Source organism: Balaenoptera ricei, chromosome 19 (genome assembly GCF_028023285.1).
Source record: "Balaenoptera ricei isolate mBalRic1 chromosome 19, mBalRic1.hap2, whole genome shotgun sequence".
Taxonomy (NCBI): Eukaryota; Metazoa; Chordata; class Mammalia; order Artiodactyla; family Balaenopteridae; genus Balaenoptera; species Balaenoptera ricei.
Window position 1 is genome coordinate 14,487,544 of NC_082657.1, and position 24,635 is coordinate 14,512,178.

A 24,635-nucleotide genomic window follows, 5' to 3' on the forward strand; every position below is an offset into this window, starting at 1 on the left:
GTGCTAGTAAGTGTTGCCCAGTGAATGAAAGCACAGGGGAATGAATGAGGGCAGGAAGGATGCCGAGCCCTTGACCTCCATGCTCTCCATCTCCAGCCTCCTAGCATCTCACTACTGAGCGGGTGAGGGTTGCGGGAGCAGCTGCCACAGCCAAGCAAGCTATCAGCGGGCGCTGCTGTGAGAGGCTCCTTGGCATGGAGAGCCCTTCATCCGTGAAGCCCAGGCCTGGGCTGACGGCATCTCTTCAGCCCCGACGTGGCTTGGGAAGGGCTCTCGAGCAGGCGTGGAGAGGTGGACAGGCCCAGGGCCCCCGGCCACACTGAGGCCAGATGGGACTCTCTGTGGTTCAGGGGGACAGGGGAGTCAGACGGGCAAAGAGAGGTATATGTGTGTGCTTCATGAGACAGAGGGCCCTGGGCTGTGGTCCCCACAGGGACCCAGACAACCCTGGGCCCGGCTCTTAGGGAGCCCCCAGTCCAACAGGGGAGACAGACTCATTCCCACAGTGACAGCCCGGAGTGAGTGGGCCTGTGATGGGAAAACGTAAGGCAGAGTGAGCAGGATGGGATGGGAGCAAGCCAGGGGGCTGTGGGGGCCCAGAGGAGGCGTCTGACTCAGCCTGGCAGCCTGGTTGGGGAAGGAGGATTCCCTGGAGGCAGCGGCATCTTTTTTTTTTTTTGATGCGGGCCATTTTTTAAAAAATTAATTAATTTATTTTTGGCTGTGTTGGGTCTTTGTTGCTGCACGTGGGCTTTCTCTAGTTGCGGCGAGCGGGGGCTACTCTTCGTTGCGGTGCACGGGTTTCTCATTGTGGTGGCTTCTCTTGTTGCGAAGCACAGGCTCTAGGCACATGGGCTTCAGTAGTTATGGCACGCAGGCTCAGTAGTTGTGGCTTGCGGGCTCTAGAGCGCAGACTCAGTAGTTGTGACGCCCAGGCTTAGTTGCTCCATGGCATGTGGGATTTTCCTGGACTAGGGGTTGAACCCGTGTCCCCTGCACTGGCAGGTGGATTCTTAATCACTGTGCTACCAGGGCAGTCCCTGATGCGGACCATTTTTAAAGTCTTTGTTGAATTTGTCACAATATTGCCTCTGTTTTCTTTCTTTGTTTTTTTTCTGGCCCAAAGGCATGTGGGATCTTAGCTCCCCGACCAGGGATCGAACCCACACCCCCTGCATTAGAAGGCGAAGTCTTAACCACTGGACCACCAGGGAAGTCCTGGCAGCGGAATCTTAGTTGAGACTGAAAGGATGAGGCAGAGCTAGTCAGGGGCATTCTGTCTGCCTTGTGTGGGTCTGTGATCTCTGTGCATATTACCCCTGCCCTGGCCCCCCTCTCGCCTTCTCCTCACGACGTGTCAAATGCCTACTATGTGCCAGGCCCTGCCTTCAGCACGGACAGGGCAGTATAGGCAAGATGCAAATGAAGGAGACACAGAGTGAAGCTGAGGGAAGCAAGAGGAACTGCCATGAAGCTCAGCCCCACAAGGGCAGGGCTGCTCTGACGTGCTCTAGTGCCTAGAGCAGAGCCCCGCCCAGAGGAGGTGCTCAAGAAACACCTGTGGAACAAAGGCAATGGAGGGGCAGGCCGGGTGCCCTGGAGTTTAAGACGGGAGGGATGACCCAGGCTGGAGCTTAAGGGAGGCCTCCAGAGCAATAACTGAGCAAAGCCCTGAAGGAGAAGCAGGAGTTAGGTATCAAGAACCGGGTTAGGGGAAGAGCATGGCCAGCAGAGGGACCAGCCATGTGGAATGCCCTGAGGCGAGAGAGTGGGGGACAGAAGGATCCAAGGGCGGGTACTGTGAAGTGGAGGGACTGAGGTGGGGCCCCATGGTGGGAGCCCCAAAACACCAGGGCAAGGAGTATGGACCCAGATACTAGGTTAATGGGGAGCCATGGAAGAATTTTAAGGGGGGAGATAGAACCCCTCAAAAAAGTCCCAGAGCCTCCTCCAACCCATCCCCTGCAACGTACAAAAGGGTTCCATCTAGATGCTACAGGGCACAGGCCCTCAGCTGAAACCCTTGGGGCGGACACATCTCTGAAGTCAAGATTTGTTGGGATTTGATAAAGCACGATGCGCTATATACACATACACACCCAGAAAGGTCAGCAGTACCCCCATTCAACACTCAACGAAGTGCTTCCTCAACGAAGCAACTGATCGTTCACACCAAGTCGGGTAAAGAAGGACCATAAACAGCCTCACATCCATGCAGGTCGAGCACTGCTGCCCAGTGAACTTGGCCCAAACTTCTGCTTTGCCTTTCAGTTTCAGAGCCTTTGGGGTTGTGGATAAGGGATTACAGGGTGGGCTGAAGGCACGGCCAACCCCAGCCAGTGCACAGCTTTTTGATGGGGGCCGTGTGCACAGCGCCCCCTTCACTAATTATTTGCTGATGCTGGTCACACCCCTGTACCCCCTTCCCTTCAAGAGCTGGCAGGCCTGGGGGACGTCACTTACATAAATAAATATTCACGAGGCGATTTGCTTGGTGCTGGAACACGGAGCTGGGGAAGGGGGGCAGCTAATAGAAACCCTCGATCCTCAGGACCCTAGGGATGAGCTCTCCAGTCTGGAGACACCTAGAGAGACTAACGCCCTCTCTCTGGTCTCAGATGACCCCAATCCTTGGGTGCCCCCATTCCTAGGTGACCCCCAGGAGACCCCTGATGCTTGGGCAACAACCCCTTGCTCTGTGGGTGACACCCGGTGCTCAATCATCAGGGCCCCCTGAAGCTCCCGTGCACTTCGGTTCCCTCCGTCAGCTGACTCTGACACTGATGACCCCCCAGCCTTTGACCTCTAGGTGATCTGCGTGCTCGTGCCCCCTGCTTCCCACCCCCTCACCCCCAACCAGCTCCTGGGTGCCCGGGCTCACATTTCTTCTCCGGGAAGCCGTTGCCGGTGGCAGGGATGGTGCTGGGGCCGCCGGGCGGGTGGGCGTGCTGGTGCTGGCGGCGGGCGGGCAGCGTGCTGGAGGGGAAGGCGCAGGTGCTGGTGAAGAGCACGTCGCTGGGCAGGCCCGGCTCCAGGCCGGCAGGGTTGGCAAAGCTGGGCTCCCGACGCCCGCTGCACAGGCTCTCGTCCGACAGCGTCCGCTGCAGGCTCTTCTGTGGCGACTGCTGCCAAGACAGGGATGGGAGGCGGGACGCCAGGCGTGGTCACGGCCAGGCCCAGGGTCGCCGTCCTCAGAGGCTTCTTCCTGTCCGGGACATCTGCGGTCTTTACCCAACCAGCATCCATTTCTGCTCCCTTTTTGGTCAACGTACTCCAATTTTCTCCTGGGGATTCCTCCTCCCCCCCTCTGCAACCCACCTTATTGTGGAAGGCCGACCCCACCCTCCAGCTCCAGGTGAGGTCAGGGAAGGCAGGGTGACCCGAGCTGGAGCTTGAGAGCCAGTCATTGGTGGGGACCACGCGGGACAGAGTGCTGGCTTCCCCCAGAGCTCAGGCTGGTGGGAGGGAACCCTGGAGAGACTGCTGCCACCCAGGTCCCCACAAGAGAGCTCGCAGCCAACAAGAGGGAGGCAGGGACAAGAGGGAAAAGAAGCAGGGGATATGTGAAGGGACTGAGGACGCCTGCTGTTTTGGCCTCCCCCCACCCCTGGGTCACAAGAGCCTAAATGCCCCCTGGGCCCCGCTCCTGCACTCCTGGTCCTGTGGTCCGGGGGTGGTGGGGGCTGCTTCCACCCTGGGCTCCACGAGAAGGACGTGAGAGCCAGTAAGAGCATGCCGGTCCAGTCATGTGAGCTGCGGTGGGGATAAATCCCCTGCAAGCCTGCCAGGCTGGCTCACGCTGTGATCCTGCCCGACCAGCTTGACGTCCTGACTCCTGGCTGCGAGCCACACACCCAAACAGGCCGGCAGGTGCCGCGGGCAGAGGCGGTGGGCAGGCAGAGGCAGTCCTCCACCCACCAGCCTGTCTGATTGTGTGTGTGTGGGGGGCAGGGGCGGGGCAGCCTCTACGTACTCTGGCGTCTCTCTCCTGCTCAGGTGCCAGGTTGTCCATGATGATGAGTTTCTTCAGGTCGTCCTCGATGGTGGACTTGTAGTTCTTCCGGGGAGAGCGGAGGTCTCGGAGGGAGGCCCTCAACCGCGGCTGCCCAAAGACGTTTTTGGTGTTGCTGTCCACCTGCCTGGAATGAGGGTCATGGTCAAGGTCAGAGGGGTCTCGGGAGGCTCAAGCTGCTTCTCAAGGTTGTCCTGACCCAGGAAGGCTGGCCGCCACTGGGCGAGTGACCGCAGCTTCTCCACAACATCTGGTGAAAGTGGGACAGAGGAGAGACTTGGTTTATTCTCTCCCCTCGCTCATCCCACAGATGTTGCCTGGGAACCCACCCTGTGCCATGCGTGTTCTCGGCAGGGGGAGGGGGGGATACAGCGGTGAATGTGAAGCTGACTCCAGTCAGAGAGACTGACAATGAATAAATGAGTAAAGACAGAGACCCCATAATGTGAGGTAGAGAGAGGTATTCTGAAGAGCAAATGGATAGGGATCGCTGGGGATGGAGGCTGGCTTTTCTGAGGGGATGACATCGGAGTGGAAACTTGGAGAGAGGAAGGCAGGAATCCACCTGGTATTGTAGAAGAGGACACAGGGCAGAGGGAACAGCAAGTGTTGGGCTGTGAGGTGGGAACAGGCTCGGTGAGTTTGCGGAGTGGCGGGGATGAGTAGCTGAGGGGGAGGAGGTGAGGCCTGGGAGGCGCTGGGGCAGATGTTCTGGAACATATGAGCCACAGAGGGGACTTGGGGTTGCATCTAGGGAGCCTCTGATCTGTTGAGAGCTAGGTCCTGATGTGCATTTTAGAAGGGTCTCAGACAGAAAAGTGACCCTCATGGAAGCAGGGAGACAGTGAGGAAGGGAGGCAGTTGTTCAGGTGGGAGACTGGGGTGGCCTGGACCAGGGGTTCCAACCACAGAAGAGGGATGGGGTCCCACAGAGGGAGAATCCCCCAAACGGACCAGTCCCTTTGGGCAAGTACAGGGCCAAAGGCAGCAGACCCCTGGCCTGAGTGCTCCAGGGCCTGGCACCAGATCTCCCTAACTTTGGTTTCCTCATCCACCACATGGGGTAAGACAGCTCACGCATCACGGGGTGGCTGGGAGGATCCAGACATGAGGTACCTGCACCTGTTCCTGCCATGGGACCCTGGGCCAAGTCACACCACTCCTCTGATCCTTGGTTTGCTCATCTGGAAAACACGCTGACCTCACAGCATTTTGGGGTTTGCTGCAAAGCGCTTGGCCAGCACCTCACAGAACAGACAATGGGGAAATGAGAGCTGCTCTTGTAACTGTTCACCTGAGGCGGCCCGGCGCCCTGAGCTGCACACGGTCCTCTCCTGCTGCTCCTAATCCCCTCCGCTGGCTCCGCAGGCCGTCATCCCCGGCTCCCGGGCCCTCTCCTGGCCAAGGCTGGCTCCTGGGGGCTCTGTGTCCTCCACTCCTGGGACTTCCCCTGAGATCTCCTCTTGCCTTCTGATTCCGGCCCAGCCTTTGGGATCAGGTTTTACTTCCCCAGTGAAAACTAGATCCCTCACCTGAGGTGCTGCCACCCCCCAGGAAAGAAATAACGACAGCTAAGAGGAGCACAGCACCAGGCACGATCCACCAGCCCGAGGGCTCCACGTGTGCGAACCTGTGAAACCTGCGCAGCAGCCCTCCCTGGGAGCCACTATTACTAGCATCTCCATTTTACAGGTGGGAAACTGAGGCACAGAGAGATGAAGTAACTGTCCAAAGTCACACAGCCTATGAATGGAGGAGCCAGGATGCCAGCCAAGGCCACCAGGCCTCAGAGCCCATGGTGTCACGATCACGCTTGGCTGTCACGTTTGTACCATAGAGGTGGCATATGAAAGCTGTACAGTATGTGGAGCATAATCACATTTGGTTTAATAATATGCTTTTATATGCTGAAAAAAAATTCTGGAAGCAATTATGAACGATTACTTCTGGGAAGTAGGAGTCTTATTAGGCGGTGGAAAAATGAGATTTTTACTTTTCATCTGATACAACACCCTTCTGAACTGTCTGAATTTATTTTGCTATAATCATGTGTTATAACAATAATAATATAAAAACTAGAGCTGACACCTAGACTTCATCATTTTGTAACTCAAGAAAGAAAAAGAATCCTTGAACCCAGGAAGAAATAAGATATCTTGGGCTCTTGAGGGTATTGAAGTCTACGTTTTTTTCTCATTTTCTCAGCTGCCAGCCTTGGGATTTTAACAAAGGAAGGAAGAAAAGGTAGTAAGTTTTTTCTTGTTAGGTCGTATTCCTTCTCAAATGAGAATTCCAGGTCTAGGGTAATTCTGGCTCTGTCATTATTAGGGAAGTATGCTCTTTGGGCAAAGGAAAAACGTTCTATCCAAAAGAGAGAAATAGAGACACAAAGAGAGAAAGAGACGTATACAGCCCAGAGTACATGTTGCTCCCTTGGGAGCTGGAAGGGGATTCACCCCTCCCTCTTCCCTTTTGATTTTGCCATTTCCCAGAATCCTCTGCACAAGGGGAGTATGTGACTCAGCGCAGGGCACGCCTGAGCCCATCAACCTGGTGAGGGAGCAGGCCGGGCCTCCAGCTCATCCACCGCAATAAAGGGGCGCCGTCCCCGAGGCTCCCCTCTGCAAGGGGTGTAAAATGACCTGCTGAAAACTTTAAAACGTGCACTTTCTCTACCCTGGGAGTTCTACATCTGGGAGTGTGTCCTTTAATGTGCCAGGTGTACGGGGACCCATGTGTGCCAGGTGTGCGGGGACACTTCATGGGGTCCTGTCTATGGAGCAAACAGAATTGGTCAGCAGGGGAAGGGCGAGGCCCCACAGGGAGGGACAGTGGCATCACAGAATACTACTATCTAGCTGCTGAAGAGAAGTGGAGTTGGTCCACATGACATGGGAAGAGGTTTGCCCAGATATATGTCATGGGAGTAAAGAAGTGGTACTTATGGTGCGAAATCATTTTTAGAAAACAAAACTCACACACTGCTTAGCTTGGTATACTTAAGTTTACCAAAGTCTCAGCTCCAAAGGTGGATATGTGGGGATTCACTTCCTAAAAATGTTCCTCACCACAGCCCACGAGGTCCGAAACAATCTGTCCTGCCCGGTCTCAGCCCTCATCTCCTCCCACACAGGCTTCCCAAGGTTCCTTAAACATGCCAGGCATGTTCCTGCCTCAGGGCCTTTGCACTGGCTGCTCTGTCTGCCTAGAGCGCCCTCCCCAGGATTCCCCGTGAATGGCAGCTTCTCATCCATCCAGCTTGGCTCAACTGTCACCTTCTCACCTCCCCTGGCCACCTGACCTTCTGGTGCTCCCTCCCAGCCCAGGTGAGTTCCAACACGCAATCCTGTGCTACTTCTTCACTGTGTCCATCTCATGATGATTTGTCCTGTGTGCTTGTGTTTGTGGTTCCACTCCTCCCACCTGACTCAGAGCCTTCTGTATTCTATGTCCAGTGTTGGGAACAAGACCTGCCACATTGCAGGCACTCCAAATTAGTTGTTAAATGTGTATCACATGGAACCAACCTTCCTTCCAACCAACCAGCCAACCTCCCTACCCATCTTCTTCCTTCCTTCCAACCTTCCTTACTCTCTCCCTTCTTTTTCCAACAAGCTTAAATGACTTTTATAAAACAGGAAAAAGTATAGAGATACTTTACTCTCTATACTTTAAAAAGTCAAGCCAAAAGAACACAACTATTCCTTCCCTGCTCTGTTTGGGTTCATTTGCTAAATTGCCTTCCCAGCTCCCAGGACCTCCAGGACTCCTAATTCTACAGCGGAAGCCTGGCTCACTGGAAGAAATACTGCTAGAACCTTCTCCCCTGACCCTCAACTCCACACCTATCTATCCACTGCAAGTTCCACATGGCTGACACTGTTAGTGGGCTGCTGGGACATGTCTAAAGAGAAAAAGTATGATGAAATTCAGTTTGGAGAGTCAAACTGATCAGTTTTGCCCTTATTCACTTTCTTCTGAAAGAATTTTCCAATGTATTTTCTTTTTTTTTTTTTAATTTATTTTTGGCTACGTTGGGTCTTCGTTGCTGCGCGCAGGCTTTCTCTAGCTGTGGCGAATGGGGGCTACTCTTTGTTGTGGTGCGCAGGCCCCAGAGCACACAGGCTTCAGTAGTTGCAGCATGTGGGCTCAGTAGTTGTGGCACACGGGCTCTAGGGCATGTGGGCTTCAGTAGTTGTGGCGTGCTGGCTCAGTAGTTGTGGCTTGCAGGCTCTAGAGCACTGGCTCAGTAGTTGTGGCGCACGGGCTTAGTTGCTCCGTGGCATGTGGGATCTTCCTGGACCAGGGATCGAACCCGTGTCCCCTGCATTGGCAGGCGGATTCTTAACCACTGCACCACCAGGGAAGTCCCCCAATGTATTTTCTAAATTGAAAATTTTAAGCAATAATTTACAATGGCATTACTTCCAGGTTAAAAAAAAAACCAAACCAAACTGGGCTTGTGCATCTCTGATCTTTTTCCTTCTTCTCAAGATCTCTGGTCTCCATAAATGCTTAAACCTAATGACCTCTGAGGATAAAATGGACTATTCTCTGACTGCGAAAAAGAATGAGATCAACTTCTATGTACTAATACGGAACTGTCGCTGAGCTAAGAGCAAGTGAAAAAAGCTGGAGCACGGACAGGAGGTGACCACATGGATAAATAAAAAGGGGCGTAAGGGAAGCAACATTCAATCACGTGTGCTCAGTCATGTTCGGAACATTTCTGTAAGGATGCAGAATAAATGAAACAATGGTTGCTTCTGGGGAGGGGAGCTGGATGGCAGGGGGCCAGGGAAGGGAGAGAGGCCTGGTTTCCACTGCAAACCCTTTTGTACTAGTTTGGTTTTTATCCTGTGCATGTTTTACCTTCTAAAACACAAATGAAGAAAACATCCAGGAGAAGGTACCCTCTCTCAAGGTTCTGACTGACAGCATTGGACAGAGCCTCTAATTTGCTCATGTTGTCTGAACTTGCATTTGCCACACTGTGGAATTAAACCACTCACATTAGAAAAGAAAAAGGAAGACAGAAAAATTACAAAGAAGGCTCTGCAGTTAGGACCCGGACAACAGCAACTTCTTTCTCCCGTGACAGAAGCGCCAGGAGTGGAAGGCGACCAATGGCTCCGACTTGTCTGGGCCCGATCCCAGCTGACTTGGAGCTCTGGCCTCCAACTGGGGCGGCTCCCTTGGGGCCGGGTTAATTAAGCTAATTAGCACCACTGTCAGCCAGCCCGAGCTGGGGGTTCTGCCAACCTCGCTGGCGAGGACACTCACCAGGTCTGCATCTCAGGCAGCAGGTGGATTTTCCTGGAAGGGTGGCTGGAAGAGGCCGGTGGGAGTGGGGGACAACGCTGCCGTGGGGTGGGGATGCTGTCCCTTCCGGGGCTGCACTGAGCTGGCCCCAGGGCCCCTAAACGCGAGGAAGGAGGGAGCCCGAAAGCCAGGTGTCAACCACTAGATGCCAGTGCCTGTCAGCCCAGCCAACGCTGACCGGGCACTTCCCCATGCCTCACTGCCTCCTCACGCCACCTCTGGGAGGCAGGCACTCCTGTCTTCCCCTTTCGAGGCTGGGGGACCGAGGCGCAGTGAGCTGAGGACACTCAGAACCCACACCTGCCAGACGCGCTGAGCCGCCCGAGATTTGCTCACGGTGAACACAGTGCCAAGTGTGCATGCAACGCGGTGACGGCGGCTCTGGGGGATGCGGGCCCTCACCCTGGGGCCGGTGCGTCCCACGGGGCTACATTCCTTTCTCAGGGCCATCACCTCCATCACCTCGCTCTACTGGTGGAGCACTGATGCTCCGAGAGCACCGTTCTGAAACGGTGACAGCGGAGTCGGACTGGGGGCTTGACTCGGGGGACTGCTCGTGACTGCAGTGGTGGTAACGGCAGCAGCAGCAAAGCTCACCTCCTGAGCGCTCACTCTCTCCCAGGCCCCAGGCTGCCCTTCACACACATTACTTCATCTCATCCCCTCAGTGGCCCTACATGAGGCAGGGCTGCCCTTTTTTTTTTTTAATTAATTAATTAATTAATTTATTTATTTTTGGCTGTGTTGGGTCTTCGTTGCTGCGCACGGGCTTTCTCTAGTTGTGGCCAGTGGGGGCTACTCTTCGCTGCAGTGTGCAGGCTTCTCATTGCGGTGGCTTCTCTTGTTGCAGAGCACGGGCTCTAGGTGCGCGGGCTTCAGGAGTTGTGGCACGCGGGCCCAGTAGTTGTGGCTCGCGGGCTCTAGAGCGCAGGCTCAGTAGTTGTGGCGCACGGGCTTAGCTGCTCCGCGGCATGTGGGATCTTCCCGGACCAGACAGCGAACCCGTGTCCCCTGCATTGGCAGGTGGATTCTTAACCACTGCGTCATCAGGGAAGTCCCAGGGCTGCCCTTCTTAAGGATGAGGACGTTTGGGGCCTGGGTCCTCAGGCGTGACCTGGGGGCTTAGCCTCCCAACCACCACTCCACCTTAAGGCAACAAACAGGCTGTTCCCTAGGGCCTGCCCCCTCCTCGCTGGGCCTGCCAGCAGGGACGGGGGCCAGCAGGGCAGCAACACGCCAGCCTTTCAGTTGGGCTGAGACCAGCCTGGCGGGGAGGAGGTGCCCAGGACGGCTGAGGACGCAGGGCCGCTGGTTCTGCCTCCTGCTCCACAGGCTCCAGCCTGGCAACCCATCGGCCTAGTCGCCCCTCACCGCTAAGCCCTGTGCAGCTCAACCTCGGTGCTGGGGTCCTCACATGGATTAACTCAGGAAATCCTCACAACTGGGAGGTAGGGAGGACCGTCAGGCCAGTTTAAAGAGAGGGAAACTGAGGGGTTAAGGAGGGGGTAAGCAGCCGATGAGGGAATCCCACCCCGACCCCCATGCTGTTCTGTTCCTCTACTGGTTGGGAGAAGGCAGTCCAGTAAATTCAGCGTCTTGGGACAAAGCGGTCAAAACGGGGCTGTCAGGCCATCTCCCAAGGCAGAGCTGCTGGCCCGTCCCACAGAGTTGACCGCGGCCTGCAGCAGAGGGGCCGAGGTGAGGGACCTTCCGTGGCAGGTGCTCTCGGTCCCCTCAGTGTCCCCTCTGTCCTTCACCAGCTCACTCTGTCTTTCGTTTAACAGACCACGCGCCCAAATCCAAGAAGTCAGTCCTCAGAAAATGCGCGTCACTGCCTTGGATGCACGTCTTCCCCGAGCCTCTCCCAAGACGAGATGCTCTGTTAGTTATCTTTCTGGGCGTGAATCCTGGTTCTGCCACTTGCAGCTGGGTGACCTGGGCTACGCACTTCTGGCTGTGCCTCGGTCTCTTCCTCTGGAAGTTGCCGGGAGGATCAATGGGGCCGGGTTGGTACAGCCCTAGCCAGCAGCCTGGCTGAAAGGCAGCGCCCCCGTGTCGGCCGCAGCCACTTATCATTCCTCTGGGGATGCATTAGAGGTCCCGGACCAGAATCAATGAGAAAGGACGCAGATTTGGTAATTACTCCTTTGGGGATAATCTCATAATATATGGTGACCTGTGGTGACAAATTACAAAACCAACAACCATAATATGTGCAGTTTTTGACCTTAACTGAGTGAATTTGGGCAAGTGACTTAACCGTTCTGTACCTCGATTTTTCTTATCTGGAAAATGGGATACAAAGTACCTACACCTCATTGTTCTGTAGTGAAGATTGAATGAGTTAAAGTAGGTACAGGGCTTATGACAGTACTTGGCAGGGGAGGTATCAGTAAACGTAGGTAAATAAGTTATGCAAATGAGTTCTTGTGCCTTGGGATAAAATTTCAGCAACAGAATTACAGATTAAAAAAAAAACAAACGTTTTAGCCTCAAATAATTTAGCTGGAAGTAAAGACAATGTTTTCTGGAAAACTAGGTTAGGTGACTCAGAAGTGTCTTTAAATGACAAAGATATTGTCTCCAAAATGCTCAGGGAGAGTTTGAATAAAACAGCTTTCCGAAATGGGAGTGTGTGGACAAAAGCATGAATTCTAAATTAACATGTTATTTTATGCATGTGATTTGAAAAATGTATCTGTAACTAAATTAATAAACATAAGAAACCATGAAACTATTTTGTGTCCCCCAGTATTTTATATATTTAGTTTACATGTTTACACAACACACATACATATGTAAAAAGCCTTCTTTGGATTTTATGTTGGGAAAGGGGGGCTGCTGTTTGTTTACGGTTGTCACGTATCCAGGTATGTTTTCTGAGTGCCTACTATGTATGTGCTGGGCCCTGGATGGGGCTTGGGTGTCTCTGCTCTCCCAGAACCCTCAGTCCAGTGGGCCGACAGGGAGGAAGCAAGCCTCTAGGAAACGACTGCCTGATGTGCCCTGGGACAGAGGCTGAGGAAGGGAAGAAGCGTGAGGTCAGTGGGAGGGATGAGCCTGGTGTGGGGGATGGGACAGCTTCTCCGAGGATGGTGTGTCTGTGTTGAGACCTGAGGGGTGGTGTTACGGGTCCCCCAAGCAAAAGAGATGTTGAAGTCCTAACCCCTAGTGTCTCAGAAGGTGACCTGATTTGGAAATAGGGTCTTTACAGAGGTCATCAAGGTCAAATGAGGCAATTAGGATCGACCCTAATCTAATGACTGGTGTCCTTATAAAAGGAGGAAATGTGAACACAGAGACACGCACACAGGGAGAAGGCCATGTGAAGACGAAGGCAGGGGTTGGGGTGATGCACCTACACGCCTAGGAATCCCACAGATTGCCAGCAAGTCAACCAGAAGCTGGGAGAGAGGCGGGGAACAGAGCCTTCCTCACAGCCCGCAGAGGGAACCAACCCTGCTGACACCCTGACTCCGACTTCCAGCCTCCAGAACTCCGAGAAAATACATTTCTGCTGTTGAGCCACTTGGTCTGCGGTACTTTGTTATGGCAGCCCTAGCAAACTACAGATGGGCAGCAGTGAGCCAGGTGGGGCTGAGGGGGACCCGGGCAGGAGGAACAGCACACACGCCGGGGAAGGCCAGAGCAGCTGCCCTCATGGAGCACAGTGGGGTCAACAGGGCCTGACCCTCCGGCCACCCTGAAAAGTGGGAGCCTTACTGTATTTTTGGGGTTACAGTGAGAATGAAGTGAGATATGAGGCTCATACCTTCCATTCACTGACGGAGCACCCACACAGTGCCAGGTGGCTACAAGTCAAGGCAGAGTCACCTGCTTTCCAGTGGGAGAAATGAGCACTGGAACAGAGACCAGTGATAGAATGACGGCAGGGGCTACAGAAGGCTGGGAAGGCCCGTCTGAGGAGGTGGCATTGGACCAAACCCCTCCCCTCCCCGAGACAGCCACAGATGTGGGGGAAGAGCATTCCAGGGACCGGAGAGAGCCAGTGCAATGGCCCTGAGGTCAGCCTGTACTTGGCAAGTCTGAGGAGTGGGAAGAGGCCAGGTGGCTGGAGTGGAGTGAGTGCAGGCGAGAGTGGGAGGGGATGAGGGCAGAGGGGTGACAGGGCAGGTCATGCAGGGTCCAGGTGGGATTTTGGGCAAAGCACACGCTGCCCTAGTGCCTGGTACGATATATGTGCTCTGTAAATGTGAGCCTTTATCATTAATCCTGGGAGCGGGGCAAGACACTGGAGGTTTTAATCAGGGGAGCGAAGGACCCAAATCTAGTTTTCCGGGTGCCCCCAGCTGTTAGTGAGGTGCGTGGACTGGATTCTCAGCTTGCTTCCCTGCCCACATCTCCAGGGATCCCGTTTCTGTCTCCTGATACCTCTCTCCTTAGGAGCTCTGTGTCAGCACACATCTGAATGGCCCCAACCAGGTCATGAAAGAGGACATCACCGAGAACAGGACGGAGAAGGGCAGACCCCCCCAAACCCAACTGAAGAGGAGCCTTGGACCGAGCTTCCTAGGCTCTGATCCAAGCTCCGTCCCTTCCCAGCTCTGAGCCTCTGGGCCTCAGGTGCCTCATCAGTAAAACTGGAAGAATAACAGGTCCACCTCACGGAGCTGTTGTTGAGGAGGATTCGGTGAATAAATTCACGGACGAGAGCTCGGAACTGAGACTGGCACACAGTGAGCGCTCGATAAATGTTCGGTATCATCATGTTCTAACTTAGAAACACAAAAACCCTTTCTTAACTGATGACTCCTCTCCTCTCTCTCTCGCTTCGCAGCGAAGTGCCCCAAACCAGCTGCCTCCTGTTCTGCCCTGCCCTTCTCTCCCTTCTCTGACCCTCCAGTCACCTCCGTGAGGCTCAACCGACGCTCAGGTCCCGGGCTCGTCCCACTGACGGCTCACAGTTGTCACCCCGCGCTCCTCCTCGTATGAACACTGAGGGGTCTCAGGCTGAGTCCTACACCTCCCTTCCTCCGCAGCCTCGTGCCTTTATGCTGACAACGCCCAAATTTCTCTCTCCAGCCTGACCTCTCCCCCGAGCTCCAGACTCCTTACCCGACTGCCTCCTCCACGTCTTCTTCTAGTTGCAAACTTAACCTGTCCAGGACTGGGCTCTGAGCTCCCCCGAGCCCGCGCCCCGCTCAGTCCCCATCTCAGCCCGGGGAGAGTCCATCCATCCTTCAGGCTGCGAGACCTGGGATCATGTTCAACCTCGTCTTCTCTCACACCACAGCCAAGCTGCCCGCAAAGCCTGCCTGCTCCCACGTCAGAGAATCTATCCCGAAACTGCCCCCTTGACCCTCCCTGGCCTCCATCCTGCTCCAGGCCCCTCGTCTCCTGCCTGGACCATCGCAGCAGCGCCCCGCTGGTCTCCCTGCCCCTCGCAGGCCATGCTCTGCACGCAGCCACAGGGACCCTGTGGACACCCAATTTAGGTCATGTCCCTCCTCTGTTCCAGATCCTCCCGCGGCTCCCCCTCACTCACAGCAGACGCCCAGGCCCTTACGTGGGGCCCACAAGACCCTCCCGGTCTGTGTCCATCGCCTCTCTGACCTCACGTGCTCACGTGATCCCGGCCACACTGGCCTTCCTCCAGCAGACCAAGCATGCTCCTGCCTCCGGGTCTGGGCAGCGGCTGGTCCCTCTGCCTGGAACAGCCTTCGTTTACATGCCACACAGCGCTAGCCACCACCTGACCTGCTGCGTGCTTTTCTTAGTTACCCTACTTGCTGTCCGCCTCCCCAGCAGGCATTGTCAGCTCCCCGAGCTGACAGGGACCCCTGCCCGCCTGTTCACAGCTGTGTTCCCAGTGTGTAGACTGGCACAGTGTCCTGATGAATGAGGGAGCGAGGTGTCACCCTCCTCCCCACCCCGAGACGCCCGAGCTCAGCTCTGGCAGTGCCTCACCGGGCGTCCAGGCACTTACTTCTTTGGGTCAGTGAAGGGGAGCGGCCGTGGCGGGGGCTCGTCTGTTCTCTTCCACCCCGTTGGGTGCTTGTTGCGCATGGGCTGCTTGGAGAAGAAGGACTTGGGGACGGAGGCGGAGAGCTGGAAGGCGCTGGGCTGGGCCAGCTGTGAGGGCCGCGGGGTCTCTGCGCTGGCCGTCTTGTGAACCTGAGTAGGGTAGCCGGCCCTCGAGCTCATGTCGCTGCAATGTGAAAATGAGAGAAATAAGCCAATTCCATCCCACGTTTTGAAAAACCGATCTGTTTAAATTTCCTCTTGGGAAACAAAACTTCATTCACCGAGGAGAGATACAAGTACTTTACTGCTGTGGAAAATTCCAATACATAGATGTCTATGTGGAGAAAACGTAAAGCTGCCTTCATAGTCCCGATCCCACCCCAGGGATGCCCTTCTAGCACAGCTGGTACCTCTATGGGAATCTAAAAAGTCACCCCCTGTGGGTGGAGGCTCCCACCCCGCCCCAGAGATTCCCTGTCTCCTAGGCACAACCTACACAGCTGAAGGAGGGGTCCCACCTGCCTGTCTCTGGAGGTGACCGTGGTTTACAGCTTGCTCTAGTTCCTTCTTAACCCTTTCTTATGATTAAAAGCACACATGTTGGGAATTCCCCGGTGGTCCAATGGTTAGGACGCAGCACTTTCACCGCCGGGGGTCCTGGGTTCGATCCCTGGTCGGGGAACTAAGATCCCACGAGCTGCATGTTGCAGCCAAAAACAAATAAACAAAAAAACAAACAAAAAAACAAAAAAGTGCATATAATCAGAAAACAGGAGCTTTTTGTTGAGGGGTGGGAGAATTGTTTTTATATATAACTGGGATTGTGCTAATAACTTGCTCTGTAACTTACGGGTTTCTTTTTTTTAACTTATACCTTGCCACGCCTCTTCATTCAAATATTTTTTGAGCACTATTACATGACGGACACGACTCCAGCCGATCTGATCTAAAACCACAGCTTGATATCCCAAATGCTGGATTCCTGTGAAGTTAATGCTACATGAACCTCACGCTGTTAACTAGGACCCAACTCTTGGGGACCCAACTGCTGATCCCATTGAGGCGAATCAGCTTTTAAAACTCCTAAATAAAATTCCAATTCCACTTCAAGTAAGAGGTCTTTAATGGGAAAATTAATGTCCTTGGAGTGCAAGTCAATAAATCCTTATTGAAAGTCAATTTAGCAATATTGAGGGGTGGGATTTCTGACTATGGCAGAATGAGGAGATTGGCAAATTCTTTCCCCCAAAGCACAAAATCGACAAAAACAATCATTTCAGCACTCTGGAAACTGACCAAGGGCATGCAAAAATCCAACTATCGTTTATGCTTGAAAAACTGAACTTCAGGTAAGAACAGGGGGAATCTGACATTGTGGCCTGGGGGCTCTCTCCTATCCCACTGCCCAGCTCAGTGAACAGGCAGGTTCTGCCACAGTGGAACCTCTGGGGCTGCATCAAGCATATCAACACATGCTCATTGAGAGTTTCAGAAGGAGAAGAGAGAAAGGGGCAGAAGAAAGGTTTGAAGAAATAATGGCTGAAAACTTCTCAAACTGGACAAAAAACATTCATCTACACATCTAAGAAACTCAACAAATCCCCACCAGGATAAATATAAAGACATCATCCAGAAAAACAGGTGAAAGTCAAACATTAAGACAAAACCCCTGAAAGCACCAAGAGAAAAGGATTCATCACATACAGAGGAGCACAATACAATTAACTGCTGACTTGTCATTTGAAACAATGGAAGGGAATGATATTTTCAAAGTGCTGAGAGAAAAAACTGTCAACCAAGACTTTTATGTCCAGCAAAAGTATCCTTCACAAATGAAGGCAAAATAAAGCTGTCCCCAGATAAACAGAGACTCAGAGAATTCATTGCTACACATCTGCCTAATAAATAATAAAATAAGTCCTTGGGCCGAAAGGAAATGACTGCAGATGGTGACCTGAATCCATTCGGAGAAATGAAGGATCCAAGATGGTAAATTTGTGGATTAGAATTAAAAACTCTATAGATTTATGTTTCCTTATTTCTTCTCTAACTTCCTTAAACATAAGACTGTATAAGGCAATAATAACAACACTATACTGTTGGGTTAATAACAGGTATGGATGTAATAGTATAGATGACAAAAATAGCACAAAGGAGGGGAAATAGAATGGGGCTATATTGGAAAAAAGTCTCCATATTTTATTGGAATTAAGTTAGTATTAATCTGAATTACACTGAAAAGGCACGTACTATAACAACTAAAAAAAAAAGTCCAAAAAATCAAGAGGAATCCAAATGGTGCACTAAAATGCATTTATTTAACACAAAAGGCGGCAGTAAAGGAAGAAAAGAGGAGCAAGAAAACCAGTAAACATATAGAAAACAAAGAGAAAAACGGCAAATATAAATCAAATCGTTATCAGTAACTTCATTAAACGTGAATGCTGAAACACCCCAATTCTAAGGCAGATTGTCAGACTGGATTAAAAAAAGCAAGCTCTGACTGACTTATATATACTTTCTATAATTCAGCAACATCTACTAACGGGCCCAAGGTTGCACATTGGTGGGGGGATGTCCAGGGAGCCAAGGAGCATGTAACATCGGGATTGGACTTGGTCTGGGGTGGTCAGGGGCTTCCCCAACGAGGCAACGGTGTCTGAGCTGAGAACTGAAGGAGATACAGCCTTAGTCTAACAGATCTGACCTCCCAGAAATCCACACCACAGAAAAGCCTGCACAAGTACATGCAGGCACATACAAGGATGGTCACTGCAATGCTGTGTGTAATCAAGAAAACATGGACATGGACTGAATGTCTTTTAACCGGGGATTAATAGATTGTTCCAAGCACATCCATATGATCAAAATCTATGCAGCCACTGAGAAGAATGAGGTCGATTTCTGTTTATGGGTGAGGACAGATGTCTGAGCTACAGTAAGTGGAAAAAAGGCATTGTGTAAAGCATGCTTTTTCTTTTCTTAAAATGTATATATAGGGGGCTTCCCTGGTGGCGCAGTGGTTAAGAATCCGCCTGCCAATGTAGGGGACATGGGTTTGAGCCCTGGTCCAGGAAGATCCCACATGTCACGGAGCAACTAAGCCTGTGTGCCACACTACTGAGCCCGAGTGCCACAACTACTGAAGCCCACGTGCCTAGAGCCCGTGCTCCGCAACAAGAGAAGCCACTGCAGTGAGAAGCCCGCGCACGGCAACGAAGAGTAGCCCCCTGCTCACCGCAACTAGAGAAAGTCCGTGCGCAGCAACGAAGACCCAACGCAGCCAAAAATAAATAAATAAATAAATTTATTTATTAAAAAAAAAATGTATGTATACTATATGATTACTGGGCTTTTTTGGGGGTATCTTTTTATGAAAAGGAAATGCACACTTTTTTCCCCAACTGTGGGTCATGAAATCAACTTAGTGGATCTTGACTGTTATTAAGAGGAAAATTAAAAAAAATAGACTAGAATGAAAAACCTCAGTGTACCTCTTGTGAGGTAAGGGTAAGTGGTTTTGTGAAACCTTATTCTGGATGTCCACGCTGGATTGTAATATAAAATACTTTTCCTGTTTTGGTTAATGGTCAAAAATGTGTGAAAGATCTGGGCTGGTACAGGTTTGGAGAAAAATCTCTGGGGGAGTGTACACTAACTGATTACCTCTGGAGATAGTAATGATGGGGGAAATGAAACCATATAAAAGGCGCAGGGTAGAAAGGAAGTGCCATCTGACACCTCAGTCTCCTTCGAGGCAACCTGCCCCTCCCCCTTTCTTCAACAGAGAGCGTAGTACACACAAGCACAACCTTCCTGTGCAACATAAATGGCAGCCTATCATGAGCTTGTTCTGCACCTGGCTTTAACCTTAACATGGTGCTCTGGAGACTTCTCCGTGTCAGTCCACACAAGCCCCTCTCCCTTCAATAGCTGCAGAGAGTCCACTCTATGAATATATCCTAATTGATTTTAACCCTAACTTTTACTTTCTACAGTACATATTTCTCTACCTTGTCATCAGGCATGTTCAGCTTTTACGAGCTGAAAAAAACAAGAGATGATTGAAAAAAAAAGGAAGGGAATAAGATGAACACCCTTTGACTCTGTGTCTGCCAGCTGGCTCCAGCCATTGCCTCTTTTGGGAGGGGTTCGCCCCCTCCTCAGGCCTGTGGCAGGCACTGGGTGTCATACTAATCCCCGTTACCCTGTAAATGAAGGCTGACTGTACTCATCTTCAAGGAAGGTGACCTGACCTGGCTGGCACCCAGCCCAGGGCACAAATCCTGAATGGCTGATGCCACCTGTCTGCAATGGGTCTGGGGTAGGTCTGCGATCTACTTCTGGCCAGTGAGACTTCGGGTGTATAAGTGTGGACTGTGTGCTAGGGGACTTCTGGGGAAGATTTCTTCACTAGAAAACTAACACAGACCACTTGCAGCAAATATCACATGTTCTTCCACTGGACACTGTGACTATCTGGTTGAATGACAGCCACTTTGAGACTGTGAGGGGAGCCAGTCTATAGGCTGATGGAGGCAGAACAAAGAAAGGGAAAGAACCTGGGTCCTCGAGTCAATAAATTACCCAGTCGTGGGGCCCTTCCTACCTTGTGCCTTCACGTTCTGAGAGATAACAGACTTCCCACAATTGAGCTGGGATTTCTTGTTGCTTGGAGCCAAAGGCATTCCCACGACTGTCCCTGTTTTCAACCTCTACCAGCCTCAGGGACGGATGGTGCCCCCCACACAGTAGGGCAACAAAAAACTATTCTCCTGAATATGCCGTGCATCTTGACCCGGCCCTTTGGGGTGGGCGCCCCTTCTCACACATCCCTTGGACCACGAGTTGTGTCAGGTGCCACGTACAGGGTGGAGTTCTTACCCCACCTGCCAATCACTTTCCTCCTGAAGCACTGGTGAGGCCAGGTGCCCTCCCCGGGCCTCAGCCTGAAAAACGAAGCAGCACCTCGTGGTGGATGGGAACATGGGCCACGCTGCTCCCCTGACACACCGCGCTCTTTGCTCAAGCCCCTTCCGCTCAGTGAGCCTCAGTTTCCTCTTCTGAGAATTGAGGCAACGACAGCACCTGCCTCACACGATCATACGTGCACAGTGCCCAGCACAGGCCCAGGCACCGGGGTGTGCTCCCCGAGCGGCAAATATACAGGGATGTGGTGCGCCCAGGGGCTGAAAGCCTGGGCTCTGGGCTCAGCCAGGACTGGTGGGGGCGGGGGCCATCCTGCTCCCACCCCACCCTCACCCAGAGAGGCTGTGCATTTATCTGTGTTGTATCTTAGGGGAGCAGTTAAGATTTTGTTGGAGTAAAAGGTTCTGTGGCTTACAAAAAAAAGCTGAAAAACTGTAGGCTGGATGGAGAAATCACACAGCTGCCTGGGCATGTGCGATGCTTTGGTCTATTCACCCCCGTGGGCGCTGATGGGTGGCCCAGGGTTGGCAACAGGCACAAAGGGAGCTGTGCCCTTGCCTTTAGGAGGAAGAGCAGTGACGGAGCAGGTGGTAGTGATGGTGGTGACCGCGCAGAGCCTGTGAACACGGCCAGGCCCTGTTCTAAGCATCTCATAGGCATCACTTCATCTAGTTGCCCCAGCAACCCCACGAGGCAGGAACTACCACCTCCCGCAAGTTCCACGTGGGGAAACCAAGGCCCAGAGAGATTAAATAACTTGCCTCAAATAACATAGCTGGTCAGGGATAGAGCCAGGATACAAAGCCAGGCAGTGTGGCTCAAGAGACAGTGTGTTTAACCACCAACCTGTACTTTCAATGACAACGGTATACATGATAAATACATAACACATAAAAATAAAACCAAGCAGCAGCTGATATATTTGGACCAGCTATGTCTCAGGCCCTGTGCTAACTACCTTAAACACATGGTGTAGGTTCATCCTCGCAGCCTTGGACCACAGAGCCCATCTTCACCCCCATTTTACAGATGAGGAAACTGAGCCTCAGAGGAATTAAGGAGCCTGGTGGAGATCACACAGTTGGTGAGTGGTGGAGCTGTGACCTGGACACAGGCAGCCAGAGGTCAGAGCCTGGGAAATAATACCTCACCCAGGTACCCCCAGGTGGGCCCCTGTGGGGCCTTAACTGCTGCTGGACTGATCTCGCTCTCTCTCCCAGGTGTCTGGCAGGGGCTTGAGAGTTGAATCAGTCCCTGCACGTGGCTGGAATTATCAGGCTCAGTGTAGGAGCCATATGCAGCAACATTCTGCCCTGCGGCCTGTGAGCAAAAACAGTAGGTCTTCAGGAGGTGGAAGCAGAGATGACATGGGAGAAAAACTCACTGGCACAAAATCGATGCGGAATCCAACCACCACTGGCCACCTCCACCAACCACTGTGCACCTGTATCATCACAGCGGCCTCCTCCTGCCCTCGCCCCCAGACCCAGCCAGAGGGAGGCTGTGAACGCCCGAGTGCAACCACCGCCCTCCTCTGCTCAGGGTGAGTCAGAGCTCTCCCCCAGTCCACAAGGCCCCACACCATCTGGGCCGACCCCTCTCTGCCCTCAGATCCTCCCACTCTCCCTCTCGCTCACTCTGCTCTGGCCACATGGAAGCTGTTCCCCAAACACACCAGAAACATTCCCACCTCAGGGCCTTTGCACTCCTCCCTGCCCCAGCCCCAAGATCTCTGCAAGGTTCCCTCCTTCCCTTGAGTTCCTGGAGATGGCCTGCGTTCCTCTTCCCAAGCTGACTGCGACTCTCCGAGTAGGTCTCTGCTGTGTGACGCTGGCTTCCTAGCCAACACAGGTGGGGTGGGCCCCAGTGGATGCCAAGGCCCTCACATCACCTTTCAGGGCTGTGCGCCCAGAAGGGTATCCCGGAGACCGCAGCCCCACCCGCGGAAGCAAGGCCACGTGCTTCCTGCCTGCCTGGGAACACCCGGCGATGTCAGCTCCACATGGAGCGGAGAGCCTCTCACTGCCTCTAAACAGCTCTTGACAAATTGCTCAGGAAGCCCAGGAAGCTTTGGAGTGTATGTTGCCTCGAGAGAGGGTGGGGCGGGGGGGGGGGCAGGTGGCTGCCTGCCTGGGATCACTCAGCCCACCGCGATGCCCACAGCAGGCACTGGCGCCTGGCACTGTGCCTGGAAGCCGGGCTCCCATGACGAACGTCTCGGGGGAAGAGTCTGTGAAGTCACTGGAATCATCCACAGGCACAAGCTGCTACAGGCTGCGGTGGCTTCCACGGAGAGGGCTGGCGCGCAGGGAGGGAGTGGGTAGGGGGTTTGGGCATGGCAGGGCCCATCCCTTTCCTGGCAGTCCTCACATTACGCTGGTGAACTCAATCCCCCCAACCCCTGAAACAGTCCACTTTCCCCCGAGTAGTCCAGAGTGATCTACTTAAAACGTAAGTCAGATTATGTGCTCCCGTGGCTCCCACGTCCCTCAGAATCGAATCCCAGCGTCTGACCGTGGTCGGTCAGCCTGCCAGAGCTGGGCCCCTGCCCACCTTGCAAATCAGACCTCTTGCCTTCCTTTGGCCTGTCTGGCCACCAGAGCATTTCCAGAGCACTGCAAATGAGTTTACCTTCAGGGCCTCAGCATTTGCTGTTTTCCTGCCTGGATCACTTCCACGCTTCCTGCAAAATATCACCTCCTCCTAGAGGCCTTCTGGGACCTCTGCCCGGTTTGATTTTCTCCCCAGACCTTATCTCCACCTGGCATATTAATATTACACGGTTGCTCAGTTGTCTGTCTGCCTCACTCTCTCTCCAGGAGACCATCAGCTCCACAAAAGAGGGCTCGACTTTGTCCCCTGCTGTATCGCCATGTTTGGAACGGTACCCGGCACACAGTGGGTGCTTTGGTGTCAGTGAATGTGAGAATAACATTCCTCTCAGGCCTGCCCAGCCCTGCTCTCCTCTCCTCTCTCAAGAATCTCAACATTCCCCATCTGCAGCAGCCTCCCGACACTGAGCAGTCACCGGCACTGTCCTGGACCTTTGCCTCCCTCCCTCCTTAGGCCCTGGTGGTGCCACCTGCTGACACATCCCCAGTTGCTCTGTCCTCTAGTCAAGGTCCCCTTCCTTCTCACTCATATCTCGGCCTCAGACCCATCCCTGAGACTTCTGCAATTGCGCCTCCAGCACCATCTTTCAAAACATCTATCTGCCTGCATTATCCTTTCTGCTGAAGCCTTTCCTTGCTGGCCACAGCTCTTAGGATCAAATCCAAATTCTGTAATGTGGCTGACAGCGCCTTGCGTGATCTGGCCCCTGCCAACCTCCCATCAGCTGCCCCCCTCAATTTCTATACTTGAGCCAAGGGGCCTGTGTTCACTGACCTGATGGCACCCACCCTCGTCCCCACCCTAGGGCCTCTGCACACGCTACTCCCTCTCATAGGGATGCCTTCTCCACACATCATCTTTCCTTTTCCTCTTTAAAAAAAAAAATTGTAAAATAGCCCACATAGAACAAAGTGTACAAAACATGTATGTACAATTTAACAAACACTTACAAAGCAAACACCCACATAACTGCATCAAGAGTATATCATCAGTCCCCCTGAAACCACTTCACCTGCTCCCGCCCATCTTTGGCAGAAATGACGCCTTCTCAGGGAAATTATCCCTGCCCCCCAACCCCCCGCCTAGATTAGACACCCCCTCCAGCCCCTGCATCACATCCACTCTCAGATCCCAGGAGGTCTCCCTTGAAGGCTTTCCCCTAGCATAACTGATTCATTGCTTTTGTAATTATTTGCTTGCTGTCTCCCCTGGCACCCTGTCAGTGCCAGGACAGCCGGGGCCCTCTGCGGCAGAGGGCTGAGCATACAGTAGGCGCCTGCTGTATGAATGAACGCGAAGTGTTGGGCTACAAAGGGCCTGGAAGTAGACACAAGGGCGGCTATGGAGCGCTTGTGCCTCTCTTCGGGGAGCCAAGGCTGGGCAGCAGGTTGTCATTCCGGCTCGTCCCCAGGGAATGGACGGATGACGGCAGATGCACAGGGCTGCTGGGCTGCCCCGAGCAAGGGGCAGTGTGGCTAGCGGCAGGCAGAGGCACGTGTGGGCCCCTCGAGCACAGGTGCTCAGCGACCTGCTGGGAACTTGTACCTACTGAGATGGGAAGATTGTGGGAGGACTGGCAGGGTGAGGTGGGACTTGCACATCTTCTCTGCCTAGAACACTCTGCCTTCCTAGTTCCCGGTGGCTTAGCCTCTTTCCTTCAGGAAAGCACCTCCCATACTGGGTCAGGCCCCTCCTTTGGGCTCCCACACCCTGAACACTTCCCTCACCCTGGCCCTGATCACTATGGGCTGTCACTGTCTGGGGATGGATATGC

The 24,635-nt window shown here is 53.2% G+C and overlaps 1 protein-coding gene across 4 annotated transcripts in view; it reads right to left on the minus strand.

Moving 5' to 3' along the window:
- SIPA1L3 (signal induced proliferation associated 1 like 3) overlaps nucleotides 1-24,635 on the minus strand; it is a 238,270-nt gene that overhangs the window by 10,477 nt on the left and 203,158 nt on the right. For 3 of the 4 annotated variants that reach the window (XM_059905575.1, XM_059905572.1, XM_059905573.1), the window contains 3 exons: nucleotides 15,282-15,503; nucleotides 3,974-4,139; nucleotides 2,882-3,125 (listed from right to left, as the gene is read on the minus strand). In XM_059905575.1, the coding sequence (XP_059761558.1) occupies nucleotides 2,882-3,125; nucleotides 3,974-4,139; nucleotides 15,282-15,503 (632 nt within the window). The remainder of the gene's footprint in view (nucleotides 1-2,881; nucleotides 3,126-3,973; nucleotides 4,140-15,281; nucleotides 15,504-24,635) is intronic. The other variant, XM_059905574.1, reaches the window with a different exon arrangement.